The sequence below is a fragment of the Heteronotia binoei genome, chromosome 10 (assembly GCF_032191835.1).
Source record: "Heteronotia binoei isolate CCM8104 ecotype False Entrance Well chromosome 10, APGP_CSIRO_Hbin_v1, whole genome shotgun sequence".
In the NCBI taxonomy this organism is placed as follows: Eukaryota; Metazoa; Chordata; class Lepidosauria; order Squamata; family Gekkonidae; genus Heteronotia; species Heteronotia binoei.
The window spans coordinates 79,303,598-79,321,965 of NC_083232.1; the positions used below are offsets into that span (position 1 = coordinate 79,303,598).

The 18,368-nt window shown below is 44.2% G+C and overlaps 1 protein-coding gene across 1 annotated transcript in view; it reads left to right on the forward strand.

Annotated features, from left to right (window-relative positions):
- The first annotated feature begins 1,140 nt into the window (after window positions 1-1,140).
- The window catches only part of NPSR1 (neuropeptide S receptor 1), a 112,873-nt gene continuing 95,645 nt past the window's right edge, over window positions 1,141-18,368 (forward strand). The window contains exon 1 of the mRNA XM_060248149.1: window positions 1,141-1,395. Coding sequence (XP_060104132.1) covers window positions 1,249-1,395 — 147 coding nt within the window. The 5' untranslated portion in view covers window positions 1,141-1,248. The remainder of the gene's footprint in view (window positions 1,396-18,368) is intronic.

An 18,368-nucleotide genomic window follows, 5' to 3' on the forward strand; every position in this document is an offset into this window, starting at 1 on the left:
AGATTGTGAGCCGCTCTGAGATTCTTTGGAATGGAGGGCGGGATATAAATCCAAAATCTTCTTCTTCTTTTGCTTTTGCCTTAATTTAGGCCATGTTACAACACAGGTGTCTTTCTATGGGTACAAAAGCCCAAATGCGAGGCCATGGCTCAGTGGTAGTTCATCTGTGAGAGCCAGTACGTTGCAGTGGTTGGAGTGTTGGACTAAGATTGGGGAGATCCAGGTTTGAATCCCTCGTCTTCCTGGGAAGCTTGCTGGGCGATCTTGGGCCGGTAACACACTCTCAGCCTCACCTACCCTGCAGGATTGTTGTGAGGATAAATGGAGGAGAAAGGTGTACATTTCTTTGGGTCCCATTGGGGTATAGTTGTGGTAAACAAATAAAACACATGAGTCTACCTCATGCTAAATCAAACCGTCGATCCATTAAGGCCACTACTGTCTCCTCTGACTGGCAGGAGCTCTCCAGGGTCTGAGGTAAAGGTCTTGCACATCACCAGCTGCCTGAATCCTTTTTTCCCCAATTACATTTTTATTATTTTAAGAAAATACAAATATGAAGGCCATGGACTTTCTACACTGCTCTTACCTGATGGTTTCATGTGACCATACCACTGAATCTGGGACCTTCTCTATGTAAAATGGAGGTACTATCACTGAGCCATGACCTCACCCTTGGCAAGATGCAGTCCAGAGGCAGCCATGGGTGAGGACGACTGAACCAGTAACAGACGTCAGGCTGAACAGAGTAGATCCCTGCGGGTGGCAGTGACCTTTGCTCCTGACCTGTGGCAGAGAAGCGCATTTGCATCTTGGCTAGTCAGGGGAGAAGGTGCACCCTTGTCGAGGCTGGCTGGTTCATATGTGGACTACTTGGTAAAGACAGCAATGTTGGCTTTGCCAGTTGGCACCTTGGATGTGCAGCGGAGGCAGTCTGGCGTTTTGCACAGGTGCAAAGATGACACCGTGCGCGTCCTGTCGTTATTGGCTGAGGCTGGCAAAGACAAGCACTTGAACAGTGACTTCCGCTGGCAAGCAGCAGGGTTGTCTTTTTGGGGGGGTGGGGTGGGAAGAAGGATTCCAGCCCAAATGGTCCTGCTCAGTTGCTTTGCAGCCCGATGCCTCCACTTGCCAGTCGTGGAACAGTGGAGCTGCCTGTATTGCCGTGCTCCTCCAAGGAGTGCTCGCCTGCATTAGCTCTCTCTCTTGCAAGGAAAAGCAGAGCAGTTTGCAGAGGAGCAACAAGCCATGCAAGTCGGTGTCACAGAAGCCGGCAGCAGCCAGAACGGAGGCATGGACAGCCTGGATGCCACTCTGGTAACTTGCACGGAAACGCTGACTTTCACAGAAGTGCTGGAAGGAGAGGAGTGGGAATCTTTTTATTATTCCTTTAAGGTAGGGTTTGCTTTTTTTGTCCTTTTGCTTTCTTTGGCTGTCGTGTCCTTTGCATTTCCTGGAGGTTGGCAAAAAAGCAAACCTCACCAGTTAGGGATTGAAAAGCATCTTTGTTTCCTCCTCCTCCTCCTTTCTTGCAGATTGCTTCTGTAAGAACTTCTGCACTAGAGCTGCAGGTTGGCAGATGCTGATCAGTTGTCAATGCCTGGGAGAAAAGGACAGGTTTCAGCAGACAGTGGCAAGGGATGCTTTCTGTTTCCTAGCTGTCCTCTTTGGAAAGGCACTCCAATTAAAAAAATAGTGGCTGTTCAGCTGGATCTGTATTCCCCTGGGTTCAAATGAATGTGATTAGCTTCTTGAGGCAGGGGTCTGGGTTTTTTATGGCACTAGGTAAATGACATCTATCTCCATATTAGGTTGGGGGAAACACACACACTGCTAAGTTGTGTGCTATGCACTGACAGGTTGCCTTGGGGTTAGTGTTTTCTTTTCTGTGAGTTGAATTTGTCTGCACAAAGTTTCTGAAAACCTTCCTAAGCCACTGTGAATGGAGAGCTTTGTGAACTGCTGGTGAAGACAATCATATCCCTCCTTCTTCAGAGGGAATGCTTTACTTCTGTGTTGCTTCATGTGAGAAAGAAGGGAAAGCGGTGACCTGAAACACCAGCAGTTTACAAACACTCTATTTCTGCCAATCACTTGTTTGGCATTCAGTGGGACTGAGCGCAGGAGTGTGAGCATCACAAGGCGAGCGGCAGATGTGCAGCCCCTCTCCGTGTAACTTCCAAAGGGAAAGTGGGAGACTTTCTTTCCCTCTTTTTGAAAGACACACTTCTGCTTCCCAGCTGATAAGCACCTGAACACAGGAAGCTGCCTTCTACGGAGACAGGCCATTTGTCTGTCAAGGTTCTCCTGGTGCACCTCGCACCTGCTCAGTCATGCACTTTCAATCCACTTTTGTGACTCTTTGCAAGTGAATTTGGCCATTTCAAACAGTGAGATCCAGTTGCAAAGTGCACTGAAAATGGATTGAAAGTGCATGATTTAGGGTGTGTGTGGAAGTGCTCCATCGTTTGCTCTGACTGGGTCTCAGGGAGAGGCCTTTCTTATCATCTACTATGTAACAAAAAAACCAAAACTAAACTAAAGATGCCACAGATTGGACCTGGGATCTTCCTAGTGCAAAGCTGGTGCTCTACCACTGAGTCACAGTCCCTAATCCAGGTTTGGCTGCTCAGGACATGCCTGTATAATTGTTTTCTGCACTCATTGTGGCACAGTCATACGCCAGTGAAAGGTGTTCCTGGGAAAATCACGTCTCTTTCCACCACTGTGCAGACTCTTTGAATTCATCCTGGGTGCATTTGTAAGGGCTGTCAAGTCACAGCTGACTTGTGGTGACCTCAGTAAGGAGCTTTCAAGGCAAGCGAGAAGCAGAGGTGGTTGGCCATGGCCGTTCTCTGCAGAGTCTTCCTTGCTGGGCTCCTTTCCATGTACCAACCCTGCCTAGTTTCTGAATCTGACAAGATTGGGCTACACCTTCCACCTTGCCTCTGCTGAGTTCATCCTACAGACAACAACAGTTGCTTCTACTATTTTGTCACAGCTGATTTGGAGCAGAGAAGCAGAGGAAAACATTCCCTTTTATCCACACACTAGTTTTTTTGTACTCCCCCCCCCCACCTTCCTGAGGCCTGTTTTCATTTGAAACACATCTGTGTTTCCATGGTGGGGGGAGGACTTGCAGGAGAAACCTTGTAGATGGTGCTCTGCCACTGAGTCACAGTCCCTAAGCCAGGTTTGACTGCTCAGGACATGCCTGTATGTAACAAACAGTAAAATCCAGTTGCAAAGCACTCCCTTTCCCCCACCACCTCTATCCTCCAGATCTGTCTTTCCCAAGGAAGATGCCAGGTTCTGTTGCATGAATTGCATAGAATCATAGAATCACAGAGTTGGAAGGGACCTCCAGGGTCATCTAGTCCAACCCCCTGCTCAATACAGGAAATTCACAAATACCTCCCCCTAATTTATTTATTTATATTTGTAAACCACTTTCCCAAGTTGCTCAAAGTGATCTCCAGCAAAGAGGCATTTAAAACATAGGGGTGAAGAGGTCATGACTAAGTCATGGACCTCCTGTTCCGCATGTGGAAGGTCCCGGTTTCAGTGCCAGCATCTCCAGTTGTAAAAAGGACCAGGCAGTAAGTGATGTGAAAGACCTCTGCCTGAGAACCTGCAACTCTGCTATGAGTCTCAGTGGACAATATTGCCCTTGATGGACTAATAGTCTAACCTGATATAAAGCAGCTTCATGTGTCCTCATTGAGGAGAGGGGTTGTGGCTCAGTGGTAGAACATCTGCTTTGCATGCCGTGGGTCTCGACCCGGGTCATAGGTGACATAAAAGAATGAGGTCCTGGAGACCTGCTGCCCATCAGAGAAAACAGTGCTGACCTTGATAGACCGAAGGTCATGGGTTCAATTGAAACCAAAAGCAATATCCTCTATAAGAATAGAAACAGCACAACAATTCCGCAAAAAGTTCCCGTCATGAGTTTTGTGTACAAATACTGTTGATTTCAGTGGGATGTTAAAAAGGTAAAGGTAGTCCCCTGTGCAAGCACCAGTCATTTCCAACTCTGCGGTGACGTTGCTTTCACAACGTTTTCACGGCAGACTTTTTACAGGGTGGTTTGTCATTGCCTTCCCCAGTCATCTACACTTTCCCTCCAGCAAGCTGGGTATTCATTTTACCAACCTCAAAAGGATGGAAGGCTGAGTCAACCTGAGCTGGCTACCTGAACCAGCTCCCGCTGGGATCGAACTCAGGTCGTGAGCAGAGGGCTCCGACTACAATACTGCAGCTTTACCACTCTGTGCCACAGGGCTCTTTGGTCGTTTTCGCACTCACCTTAATCAGCAGCGACGACCCGCTTCACCGTGCAGGATCTGTGCGGATTTCGCACTAATTGCTGCGGAGCACCCAGAAGAGCCAGAAAGTCCCGGCGCTTTTGCGGCGCAAACGGAAACCGCCAAAAACCAGTTTCCGTTTGCGCCGCAAAAGCGCCAGGACTTTCCAGCTCTTCTGGGTGCTCCGCGGCAATTAGTGTGAAATCCGCGCAGATCCTGTGCGGTGAGGCGGGTCGTCGCTGCTGATTAAGGTGAGTGCGAAAACGACCTTTCAGTGGGATTTAATCAGGTGTAAATGTTCACAGCAAATCAGCCTGATTTAGAGATCAGATTTCCCACCACCGTCTTTCTCTGTGAACGGAGGAAAATAGGGAGTCCTGCACATTTATTTATTATTAGTTCTAGACTATAGTTCTCAGTTGGAACAATTTAAATACAGCTGTTGATCTAATTAGATGGTGCTTTGAGACATCAAGTTGTGCCACTGTCCTGCGGGGTGAGGATGCAGGCAAGAAAAGCAAGGGTGTCAGACAGTTTGAAAACCCATTGCTGTCCTCAACCAAATGCCTGGTGGAACAGCTCTGCCTTACAAGCCCTGCAGAACTGCATTAAGTCCCACAGGGCACAAGTGTTGTTCAGCAGAGTGTTCCACCAGGTTGGAGCCAGGCTTGAGAATGCCCTGTCTCTGGTCGAGGACAGCCAGACGTCTCTCGGACTGAGGACCACCAGTAAATTCTTGTCTATAGAATGCAGTTGCCTTTGAGGAGTATATCAGGAGAGGCAGTCCTAAAGATATGTGGGTCCCAGATCATTCAGGGTCTTAAAAGTTTATACCAGAACCTTGAACTTGGTCTTGTACTCCAACTAGAGTGAGTGCAGCTCATGCAGCACAGGTTGAATATGTTCTGTTCATGGGATTCCCATAAGGACCAGTTGGCATTTCTGGGTCAATCTCAAGGGTAGTCCTACACAGAGCGAGTTACAGCAGTCTAATTTGGAGGTGACCCTTGCATGTGGTTAGATCAGAGCGAGACAGGTAGGGGCCAGTTGCCTGACCTGGCATAGCTGGGAAAACACCAGTCTATCAATGTTTGTGATCTGGGCCTCCATTGATAAGAGGCATCCAGAATTATACCCAAGCTTTTGACAGATGGTGCTGGTATTACGAGCACACCGCTAAACAGGTAGGAGTTGGCACCCCATGCCTGAATCCCCCCCAAACCACAGAACCTCCATCTTAGTAGTATTCAATCTCAACCAAATCTGTTTTAACCATCCCACCATGGCCTCGAGCCCCTCAGCCAAGTTGGGGAGGAGGTGTTATCCACCCGCCCACCCATCAACAGATAAAGCTGGGTGTTATCACCTTAGCATGAAACTCTGCACCAGTTGGATGAGGAGGCACAGGTAGATGTTAAACAACATTAGAGAGAGGATTGCCCCTTCCTCATTCTTCCTCCTCCTCAACTGTAACGAAGGTACAGGATAGAGTCATTGAATAAGGAACAGGAGTAAAGGGGAAGGGTCTTAGACACACACTATAGCTTTTTGATTTTTCAGAGATAAATCTATATCCCCCATGCTAAATTGACTGGAAAATCTTTTGTGACCAATGCAAAATATCCTTAAAACAGGAGAAACGAATTCTGCTTCTGCTTTGAAATGCCTTTGAAGAAGAAAGTGGAACAGAATTGTTCAGTGTAATGACATTTTAAAATACATTGCCTTTGCAGTAATGTGTGTGTTCCTCCATCAGTATGGACTTCCTGTTCCCATAGTCAGTTAGAAATTGTCAATAAAGGTAAGAGAAACAATTTATTTGACTTCCAACTAGCTAGACTTTTGGTTATACACCTCAACAAACAACAGTCTCAAAAACGGTTAGAAATCCATTTTTAGTGACATTGGGCTAACCATGTCAATTAAAAATGAGTTATCTCATCAGTTCAGTGTTCCTTTACTAATATAGCATGGCGTTCTAATAAAAAAGACATAAAATCAGGACTTTTTTGTAGCAGGAACTCCTTTGCATATTAGGTTACACCTCCCTGATGTAGCCAATCCTCCAAGAGCTTAAAGGACTCTTCTTACAGGGTCCACTATAAGCTCTTGGAGGATTGGCTACATCGGGGGGGGGGGGGTGTAGCCTAATATGCAAAGGAGTTTCTGCTACAAAAATAGCCTTGCATAAAATACAACATCAACCACCCAAAATATGTATTTTTAATATAACTAAGACTTAATTTGTGCCATACAAAATATCACACTGGATTTTTTCCCCTTGAGAAAACATTCACTTCAGAGACCCCTGAAAACTGTATGTTTATAACTGAGGCTTCTCTGCCTACAAGAAACCAGGTGCAAGGTTGAGAGTTTTATTAGTTCCTCTAGATTCCTATGTATTTTGCTAAAGGCTTTGTTTGAGGATCTTATATAAAAACTTCTCTGACTCCCACCTTGAACAATTGGAAGCTTTAATACAATTGGAACAACTGGAAGTTTTTATACAAGATCCCCTGAAGCATTTAGCGAAAGGTGTAGGAATCTGGAAGATCTAACTAACTCTCAACCCTGTTCCTTGTTTCTCTGCCTATCCTCGTCCTTTTGACAACTTTGCTTTAAGTTAGTGAAGTTTCATTCACTTTGTGGTCCAACTTGTGGTTCAAATGGCAAGAGGAAATACTAAGGGTGGGATTATTTATCTGGTACAGAAAATGTAGGTCTGCTACTGAAAATGACATCCCTATGTCAAGTTCTCAACTTCTTTCTTTTCAGTAAATACTACATGGTGTGGAATTCATGGCATCGTGCTTTTTCTTGCCTTCCCTCTATTATCTTTGTCACCTTGTGGCAGGAGTGAGGAACTGCATAATGTCAAGATGTCACTTGCCAAGAGCTACTACCTTTGTGGGTTTTTTGTAGAAAAAGCCCAGCAAGAACTCGTTTGCATATTAGGCCACACACCCTGATGTCACCATTGTTCCACACAGGACTTTTTTGTAGAAAAGGTCCAGAAGGAATGTAATTGCATATTAGGCCACACCCCTTGATGTCACCATTGTTTCGCGCAGGACCTTTTTTGTAGAAAAAGCCCAGCAGGAACTCATTTGCATATCTGGCCACACCCCTGATGCCAAACCAGCCAGAACAGTGTTCCTGTGCTTTCCTGCTCAAAAAAAGCCCTGAGTACTACATAGTGTCGATGGGGAGAGTTGACACAGAGATGCCATTCCGGTGCTAGCATTGTGTCTCCCATCTGATCTAGTTCCACCGTAACCACTGACTGTGCTCTATTAACATGTCCTCTCTAATTACAAATTTACTGATTACAGATTTGTTGAACGTTGAGCCAGTACACTGCAGCTCCCCCAAGAGACTCATATTTCCAGGTGATTTGCCATCACCATACAGAAGGGATCCCATACGTCACAGAAATATCAACCACAAATTTTGTTTCTTTCCAAATTAAATTTAAAAGTTGGCAGCCAAGGATTAATTTTTTGCAAATTCTTTCATCCAGATTTTCAGAAACCCCCATCTTCTCCTTATTGTGCTTTGTGTTATATTGTGCCCTGACCTGAATGGCTGGGGCTAGTCTGATCTTCTCAGATCTCAGAAGCTAAGCGGGGTTGGCCCTGGTTATTATTTGGATGGGGGACCATTGAGGAAGTCTAGGGTTGCTATGCAGAGGCAGGCAATGGCAAACGATGGCTGATTTCCCACTCACTTTGTTTCGGTCTCATTGCTCCTTTTCCCTGCAGGGCTGCTGCTGGATTACGTACAAGCTGCCCCGAGCCGGTGAGTTGCCCTGCCCCTTTTCAAGCTCACCTCTGTGACAGACAGAAACCGGTTTTCAGAGGATCCTGCCTGCTGCGGAGAGAATTTGAAGAGAGGTGGGCAACTTGCTGGTCCAAGGCAGCTTGTGCAAAATCCAGCAGCAGCCCCGCGGAGAAGAGGAGAGTGAAAGTGGCGTAAGGCAAGTGGGAAATCGGTCCGTGTGAAAATCGCCAGAACTGCATTGGAAGCTGCTTTATGACAAAGGGACTTGCCTTGCAGACCTGCCTCTGTGTGCTTTCATTCCCAGTAGGCACAATGGTGATTTCTGAATCACTACAAATATCACTATACATAGGCCCATTTCAGACAACCTATATATTCCAGTCGAGTATCTAGCTACTTATGTTTTCCCCCCCTGTCATTTCAGAGGGATTCGTTACAGTAACTGGCTGCTACCAGAATATATTTACCTGTTCAGGCAATCGCAGTTGTCTCCTGTTGGTGAGGCCTGCCTGAGGCATTGTTGACTCAGACTGCTTCCATCCCATTTTCAACCCTTTCTTCCATTTCAGAATTGCTATGGTGGGCTGTGTAAAATGCCCCATAGCACTTCCTGGAATGATGAGAGGAGGCGACTGAGAGGTGATATGATCACCATCTTCAAGTACTTGAAGGGCTATCATATAGAAGATGGTGTGGAATTGTTTTCTGTGGCCCCAGAAGGGAGGGCAGGTTTTTTAAAAAAATTCTCCTTCCCACAGCAGTCCTCTTATTCTTTTCTAGTTCTTGGGGATCCTGTTCCCCGGCAGCAATATTTGGAGGTCACTTGGGTCTTCTGCAGGAGGGGCATCCAGCAAAGTTGGTACCGCTAGCCTGGAGAGGAGGAGGCTGAGAGGTGATATGATCACCATCTTCAAGTACTTGAAGGGCTGTCATAGGGGATGGTGTGGAATTGTTTTCTGTGGCCCCAGAAGGTAGGACCAGAACCAATGGGTTGAAATTAAATCAAAAGAAGTTCCGGCTCAACATTAGGAAGAACTGCCTGACAGTTAGAGCAATTCATCAGTGGAACAGGCTTCCTCAGGAGGTGGTGGGCTCTCCTTCCTTGGAGGTTTTTAAACAGAGTCTAGATGGCCATCTGACAGCAATGAAGATCTTGTGAATTTAGGGGGAGGTGTTTGTGAGTTTCCTGCATTTATATATATAAATACCCCGAAACCCTAACCTTTCATAGGGCTTCACCTTTCTTACACTCTAAAACTCTAGTTTAAGGGCAGGAAAGCAATAAAACAGGGAAGTAAACATCCAATAAGACCAATAAACCCCAAAGAATCATCCCACAAAAAAACATACCTTCTGTGTCATGGAGTTTATGGAGTACAACCACCAGAAATCGTTGACTAGCATGGAAAATGTTATTGAAAAAAATGGGGCTTACTTCTGAGTCAATATGCTTAGGATTGCTTTCTTATACACCATCCTTCATTCTATGTAATGCAGAGCGCCTTGCAATCCTTATACACTCCTACATGCACAACCAAAGAGGAAGGTTGACCCCTAAGCTACTCCTCTTCTGTGACCATGGTGATATGGGGGATGTCTCAGGCATGGAGCCAGCTTCTTTAGATAAGAGTCAATATAGTTGTGAAATCCGCAAAACCTACTGTATCTACTGTAAAAACAAAAAACCTCCTCTTCTCAAGAAGTAGGCATTCATCCAAGAAAAAAGTATTACATCTGGGGTTTTTCTTAAGGCAAAGTAGCTATTATTCTCTACAAGTGCCATTTCCAGCCCTGTCCTCATGCTGTTGCATAACATTATAGCATTATAGCAGGGAATCTGAATCATAAATTGGTCCTGAGCAGATATTTAAAATGGATAAAGTACAAAAGCAAAAAAAAATTCAAAGGCAAATTTCACACGCGTTGGATAATGCACTTTCAGTGTGCTTTAGCAATCCTTTGCAGCTGGGTTTTACTGCGCAAAACAGGAACATCTACTTGCTAAAAAGCATTGAAAGTGCGTTATGCAATATGTGTGAAATTAGCCTGTAATCATCTGCAGAAATCATTCTGTATGAAGAGAAAGAAAAATAACACTCCAGCTAACACTCAAAGCATTAAGATATATCCTATTATTATCAAAATATATTTCTTAAAAATGATCCCCCATTGTGTTGCGAAACATATATGTAATGGTCATGCTTTTTTCCATATGCTGTCTATTGTTCAACCAACATACATCATAGGAAGATCTTTAATCCAGTCACTGTGCATCATCATTACCCATCATGTATTATTTATTGGAGGGTTTTTTTTGCTGCTGCTGCTTCAATATTATCTTGTCAAGAAAGAAATCATATGCTAGGGCTGGTTTGTATTAATGCTGAGGATAGAAAGTCCATTGTCAGGAGCTTAATATGTAGAGGAGGGTCAAAATGGGCTGTTCAAAATGGAGATGGAATCCACCCATCGTTAAGCTCTTAAAAATCCCTTTGATATACTTGGGGAGAGATTTAAGCATGTGCTTAAGGTTTGCATTGCAATGCAATGCTTAGTGGATCGCCTCCATATTTACATAAATGCAAGCCCCACTGACTCGAATATGAAAATATATTCCAAATTTCTGTATTAAAAGTACTGAACTCAAGATGTATCAGGCTTGTAAGTAAGGTGTTTCACTCTAATCAGCCATTTCTTGCTAGGGTTGCCAAGTCCAATTCAAGAAATATCTGGGGGCTTTGGGGAGGAGCCAGGAGACATTGAGGTGGAGCCAGGAGCAAGGTTGGGACAAGCACAATTGAACTCCAAAGGGAGTTCTGGACATCACATTTAAAGAGACCACACATCTTTTAAATGCTTTCCCTCCATTGGAAATAATGAAGGATAGGAACACCTTTTAAGGCTCATAGAATTGGACCCCCTGGTCCAATCCTTTTGAAACTTGGAAGGTATTTTGGGGAGAGGCACTGGATGCTATGCCAAAACTTTGGTGCCTCTATCTCAAAAAACAGCCCCCCCCCAGAGCCCCAGATACCCGCAGATCTATTCTCCATTATACTTTATGGGAATTGGTCTTCATAGGGAATAATGGAGTGCCCAGCAGACATTCCCCTCCCCCCCCCACTTTCTGATGACCCTGAAGCAGGGGGAGGGCCTTTAAACTGGAGGATCCCCTGCCCCCACCTGGGGATTGGCAAACCTATTTCTCACAAAACCCATTGTGGTGTTTTCCAGACTGGTACTCAAAAGGATTTACTTTCCAGCTTTGTAGTTAAAATTAAGATGAATCCACAACTAGAAGGCAAATGACTTGGCTTATGTTCCTAGGAAGGGCAGCAGGCTGAATATGGGCTGTGGCTTGCTGGCTGTGATTACTCAGTGGTGTTTCCATCATGATAGAACAATAAAGAAAGATGTTATCATGATGGAAACATTCTGGGATTCAGACCTGGCAACCAGTCCCAGACGCCAAGTAATTTTTTTTTTTTGTTTCAAAGGAAGCTGCAGGAGAAGAAAGGAGTCAAATTTCAGGGCATGCAGAAAATCTGTAGGATCTTGACTCACAAGACTCAGGAAGACCGCACCCTAAGATGAGAGTGGTCGCCAGTCAGAGCAAAACCTACAAACCAAAGATGGATCAACAATTGGACTCAGTCTTAAGCAAGTTTATATGAGATACGGAAAGGTGTTGTCTGTCTCATTTAGCCCAGTTAATCCCTTTCCACTTTACCTCTGGGGAAGCTGTATAGGAAAGGAAACAACGAATACCTTGGATGTACCTGGGGCAATCAAGTTCCTTCCCAGCACAGCCTGTTCTTTCCCTTCCTGTTCTAGTTCATGGGAGAGCATGGGAGATCAAAAGCAGGATGCACTGTGTGGGGGAACTGTGTGGGGGATGGCCACCACTTGTGGGACCCAACTTTAGACAGTGCTGTCAGCCTTGTCCTGGATTTTTGTACCCAGTCTAATATAATAATCAATCTTGTTCCTCCTCAACCGCAGCATACCGAAAGGCAATATTAACCTTGAACAATAACATCTGCTTACTATTTTGTGTATGCTTGGAATACATCCGGGGGAGAAGGGACATGTTTTAATGATGAAATGTCCATGTATGATATTGATGTGAGAACCAAAGTAATGCAATGGAAATTACTTCCCGGAGGGGGGGGGTATTGTTTATCTCATGCTATGGACTTTCATCCAGAGCTAATTATTTAGTGTTCATGCTGTCTGTACCTCACAGTCTCTAAGATGTTGTGATAAGCTTATTTCCTAAAGGAATTACTTATTGTTATCCAAACTGGACCCAAAGAAGGGAAATTTAGTTTTAAAAGAGTTCCGGAATGGAATAATGCAGGACCTTGTAGGTCTGTGTATACCAGAGGAGATCTTCGTAGGGGTAGCCCACAATAAAATAGAAAGAGAGTAAGAGAGTGATAGTAAACACAAACAAATAGCTTTATTGTATATAAAATAAAATAAAGGGGGGGCCTGAAATGTAAAGAACCAACACTGAGCACTTGAGAATCAATTCCCTAAGGGAGCACACCAGCAGGAGGGCACACTTATAAAAGGTAGGAGGGAGGGAAGTTTTGGGGAAAGGGACATGCAACCTGTGATCCTGGGCTGCTGGGAAGTCAATTGTGTGTACAATTCTGCTCACAAGCAACCTATATGTATGTAGGTTCTATGCAAAAGGGGACAGTGGTGGGGACCACGGGAGTGATCCTGCTCATTATGCATGGTATCTGAACGTTGGGAAATACTAGCTGCCCTTTGAAAGGTAAATTAGCAGATCTATGTTGCTGCCATAGTGATACGAAATCTTGTCAAATTAGAAACTGAACATATGCAGGAGTCTGAATATGAGAGAGACTAACAACCTGTCTAATCTGGTACAGTCTACTGTGGCTAGTAGCAGCTCTAAGCAGCAGTTTTTACAAGGCCTTCTGCCTGAGATTCTCTAATTAGTGATGGTAGGGATAGAACCAGAGAACTTGTGTTGAGGAAGAGGGAGGAGGAGGAGAAAGAGGGGATTGGATTTATAACTTGCCCTTCACTTGGAATGTCAGAGCAATTTACAAACTCCTTCCCTTCCTCTCCCCACAGCAGACACCCTGTGAGATAGGTGGGTCTGAGAGAGCTCTTTTGAAAACTGCTCTTGAAAGAATAGCTGTGACAGAGTTATAACTGATCCTAGGTCACTCCAGCAGTTGCATGTGGAGAAGTGGGGAATCATACCTGTTTTTCCCAGATAAGGGTTCACGTACTTAACCACAACACCAAACTGACTCTCTTAACGACTACACCATCAAATAACAAATGGCTGACTCCTATACAGAGAACAAAAGCAGCCAAATGGGAACACCCATAGACAAGTGCAGGTCTTTTCCTACTCAGGTACTCTCAAGTATACAAAAAATATGACTTTTTGATAAATTGACTGGAAAATGGCTTGATGAGGGCAGGAAACAACCCACAAGGGAAAGAAACTTGAGAGCCACTCGGTGCCTCTTAAAGGAAACTACCAAAATCAGACTTGAAATTATTATGTCAAAAAACCAAATGGATGCACAAGCACTGCCCAGAAAGATCAATTAAATCAATGGTGCAAAAATGGGGTGTGGAGAATTACATCTATCTTAGGCAATAAATGATTAAAAACCAACACTTTTGGAGGTATGTGAAGAAGATCAGTTTTTCAGTCTAACAAAAAAAAATCCATTAATAATTATGATTAACTGTCAATGAAGACTAAAGAGAACTTTACCGCTGTGCTTTCATGCCTGCTACAATCTATATGTAGCCCTGTCTGACACCCTTAATGGATGGAGAGAAAAAAAATTGCTGTTATGCAAAGAGCAAGGGCTGAGTTAGCGGCAGAATCTCTCTTCATAACCATATGCTAAATGAGGAAATATGACAGCACACGGATAAATGTGATATGAGTCTTCTGCAATGCCAAGCATAGGTGGTCCAGAAATGCAGCCCACCAGCAAGAGACAGATGGACGTCCTGTTTGTACAAAACATCCTGGTGGCAGGGTTCATTCAGTGATGAAACTGCTTGGCCAATGATTGAACCAGTATACTTGAAATAGAATAGAACTGGGTGATGTCAGCTTGCAGTCATGGAGAAATTCATGGAGAGTACAGGTTGGAAGTAAGTGCTTGTGCCATTTTATAACTACTTCAGAAAGGTACTTAACATGGTGCCATTGTACTTACACATGGTGCTATTTCCACTCTGATATTCTCACTGTAGATCCATTACATCCCTCTTCATTCGCCAAATCAAATCTTTGTCCTGCTTTTTGATATGGTGTTCTTCTTGCAAATTGGATCAATCCTGTAGTTCACACTTTTAAGAGTTTATCATAGTTCAGTTACCTTTATTGGCATTAAAGGAGAGTTACGAGAGAGAAAAAATAGATGTACACACATATGCATACAAATAGATCATAGAATCATAGAGTTGGAAGGGACCTCTAGGGTCATCTAGTCCAACCCCTGCACAAATTCACAGGATCTTCATTGCTGTCAGATAACCATCTAGCCTCTGTTTAAAAACCTCCAAGGAAGGAGAACCCACCACCTCCCGAGAAAGCCTGTTTCACTGAGGAATCGCTCAGATAAAACATGCCAACATGAGTCAAGACAAAAGAACTTTCAAAAAGGGTCTAAAATCTGTGCAAAAGTAAGTCAAAAGTTTAAGAGTTTATCGAATTCAGCTTCCCCCACCCTTACTGTTATGTACTAAGTTTAATATAATGACTAAGATTGAAGCAAATGTCCATCACAGGCCAGGATCCTGATGCCTACATTCTGACTGGCCGTTCTGCTAGAGTCAGGCAATCAGGAAGCGAGGCATTGTGGAGGGAAATGCAAATAAAGGATCCTAGAAGGTGCAGTGGGATTGGTGACTGCCTGCCTGAGGGGGCGTGGTTTCCTATGTTCTAACTGTATATATTCATTCATTGCCAGTTTGTAGTTTGTGACTGCTCCTCAATAAACACATTTTAGCTTCCAAAGAACTGACTGAGTCCAATGTATAACACTTACTTTACATTAGTGCAGAAGAAATGACCTCCTAATGTTAGAACGCAGAAAGAGTCTTGGGTGGCTGTTATTCATTAAAAATATCCATGTAGGTGTTACACCTCAACTAACTTTTTATTGGGGCATATTAATATTTCTTAGCTCAAAATGGTAAGTCTACGAGAGGTGAGGTGAACAGGATCTTTGTCTATGTCTACGGAGATAGACCACGGAAAATCCTTTGGTTAATAATGGATTTTATTATAGGAATAGGGGTTCAAATAGTTACATCCCAATAAAACAATTTCAAGCATACAAGAGGAATACAAGAGGTTAGCTGAATAAGCAGGATGGGGGAAGGTGATACAATACCTAGACCTTGCAGGGTAGGCTCAGTCAGAGGAAATGCAAAGTCTCTGGAGGGAGATTTCTCTTGAGAGGAAGGGGGGGTGAGGGTAGGAGGGATGGCTTTCCTTTTCTTCTCTCTAGACCCTGTTCCTCTTTTTTTTCCCTTCTCTAACCTGACAGGTGGGGTTGCCTGTTTTCTAGGGTAAATTACATCACATCAAGCGATTCAATTACCCAATGAGGGGGCAGAGTGTCACACCAATGGGAAATCAGAGTGTCATATGTGGAATATCCAGTCAGAGATCATTCGTATCATAGATCCATACCCCAACATAGGAATTTTAATTACAATGGCCACATGACATTTTATGGCCCTGATTTCCCAAACTGACTCCTTTGAAGCTCCCAAAAAGTGATAGATTTCTCCCTTAGTGTCAAACATGTATAGACATCCATCAGGTATTCAGGAGACTGGTTGACTTTGATGGCCTTAGCAATTAAGTAAAGAAAAACAGAAACTTTGTTAAAAGTCAAAATTGTGAGATAAGTTTGCAGTTATACCACACATTCACAACAAGATGAGCATTTAACCTTTAACCTTTGTGTTTCTGCTGTCTTGCCCTGAAGAATAACAGAACGTGTATATATACAAGCCATTTATTTGTGTTACGGGGTCCCTGGGTCACCCTTATTTCTTTATGCTTTGATTAACAGAACTTAAAAGGTTGCCAAAAGAGTGAAGGCATTTTTACAGCTCTGCTCACAATTTGTCCCTCTCTGGGCCTGGAATTCTTCATTTCCAGGAGCAGAAAGATGGATGCTTCTTAACCTTTCAGCCAGCCATCATGTTTGTCTGGCTTGTGAACCAGAACCACATTCCAGCTTGCCTTGGGCCAAGAAGGAATTAGATTTGTCTCCCTTATGTGCAAGAAAGACCATTCCAATTCAAATGGGCATTGCTGTGTCATATTAATATTCTAGGGTTACATTGCAATATAACATTCCAGGAGTGCATGGCTTGGGAATAAGTACAGGGGTGTCTTCCTGGATATCATAGGCACTACAGAGGAACAAACCGTGTAAGAAAAACAGGGCTCTTAGTATGGGGCCTATTTAAGCTCTTGGAAGATTGGCTACATCAGGGGCGTGTGGCCTAATATGCAAAGGAGTTCCTGCTACAAAAAAAGCCCTGGTTGGTGCACCTGTCGATGTCCAATTGACCTCTGCAATGAGGGCTTTTTTCTGGAAAAAGAGGTGCCGGAACTCTCAACAGGGAAATGAAGGAGAAACACATGGGATTCTTTGAAACAATTTTCATGCACTATAGACTCACCTCTGCTTTAAAGCAGTTTCCAAACTTTAGGCATGTCACCAACTTCCTTGGTTCTTTTTCAAGTCTTTCTTTTGGTGCCTAATGCTGAATGATGACCTTCAAGCCACCATGTTTTAACATCCTTTGTTGGATCAGAGACAGTCACGCTCCCATGGTGCCCCTCATGAACTTTTAGACATCTTTTGAGCAATTTGTTTCCATAAAGCAGTTCTGGAACTCTGTTCTGGCACATTGCCCCGGGGAAAAAAGCCCTGTTTGGAATAAAGAAATGACCTGGGTGATTGACATGATTGCTTCCAGGTGCTCTCTCTCAAGTGTAAGAGCCCAGGTAAACCCCTTGGTTTACAGAGGAGCTGCATAATGAAAAGACAAGGAGGATGGTTAGTGTGACCATGGAGGAAGACTTGGAACGAACCTGTTAAGACAAGAACAAAGCTCATTTTAAAGTGTACTCTGTGGTAGTGATGGTGGCAAAGAAACAGTGTATTCAGTCTGGTGATGTGGACAGGGTCCTTGGAGATTTGAAGCCTACCTACTATCTGCTTGCATGACCCTTGCCCTGCCTGCCTGCTGGGGTAGTCCTGGTTGGCTGGGTCCAAAAGGTAGTTAATTCTTCGTTGAGAAAAGGTGGTTTTCCCAGCCTTGAAGTAGCCTGTGGTGCAACTGCTTCTAAATAAGTCTACCTGGACCCAAGTGTTCCCAATTTTTTGTAGCAAAGTGATTGAATGAGTGGTGGATGGACAAATCCAAGATTTTCTGGATAAAGCAAATTATTTACCAGATTATTTACAGGTGGATTACCTGTACCAGGAGATGGATGGAAGAACTCTGTTGATTCTCCTGGACCTCTCAATGGCTTTTGATACCATCAATCATGGCATCCATCTGAACCACCTTTCCAGGCTGGGATTAGGAGACACTGTTTTTGCAGTGGTTCTGGTCTTACCTACAGGATAGGTTTCAGAAGGTGATGCTGGGGGACAGTTGCTCAGCCCCTTGGCCTTTGTGGTCCCACAAGACTCCATCTTGTCTCCTGTGCTTTGTAACAACTCTGTGAGGTCATCCAGAGAGTTAGGCTAGGTTGTCACCAATGTGCCAATAATACTCAGCTTTTTCTCCCACTTGCAACTGATCCCAGGGAGGCTGTAGAAACCTTAAACTGGTGCCTGGAGGCAGTTTTGTAGTGGATGCAGGCTAAAGCTTAATCCTAACAGGGTAGAGTACTACTGGTGAGCAGAGGGTCTGACTCAGGATTTAAGTAGTCACCCATTGCACTACCAATGAAAGGACAGGTTTGTAGTCTGAGGGTGCTCTGAAGGAGAGCCAGTTTGGTGTAGTGGTTCAGACTCAAATCTGAGAGAACTGGGTTTGACTCCCTACCCCTCCACATGCAGCCAGCTGGGTGACCTTGGGTGAATCACAATCTGTCTTGGAGCTGTTCTCTCAAGAACAGTTTTCTCAGAGTTCTCAGCCCCACTTACCTTACAGGGTGTCTGTTGTGGGGAGAGGAAGGGAAAGGAGATTGTAAGTTACTCCAAGCCTCCAATTGAAGGGCAGGGT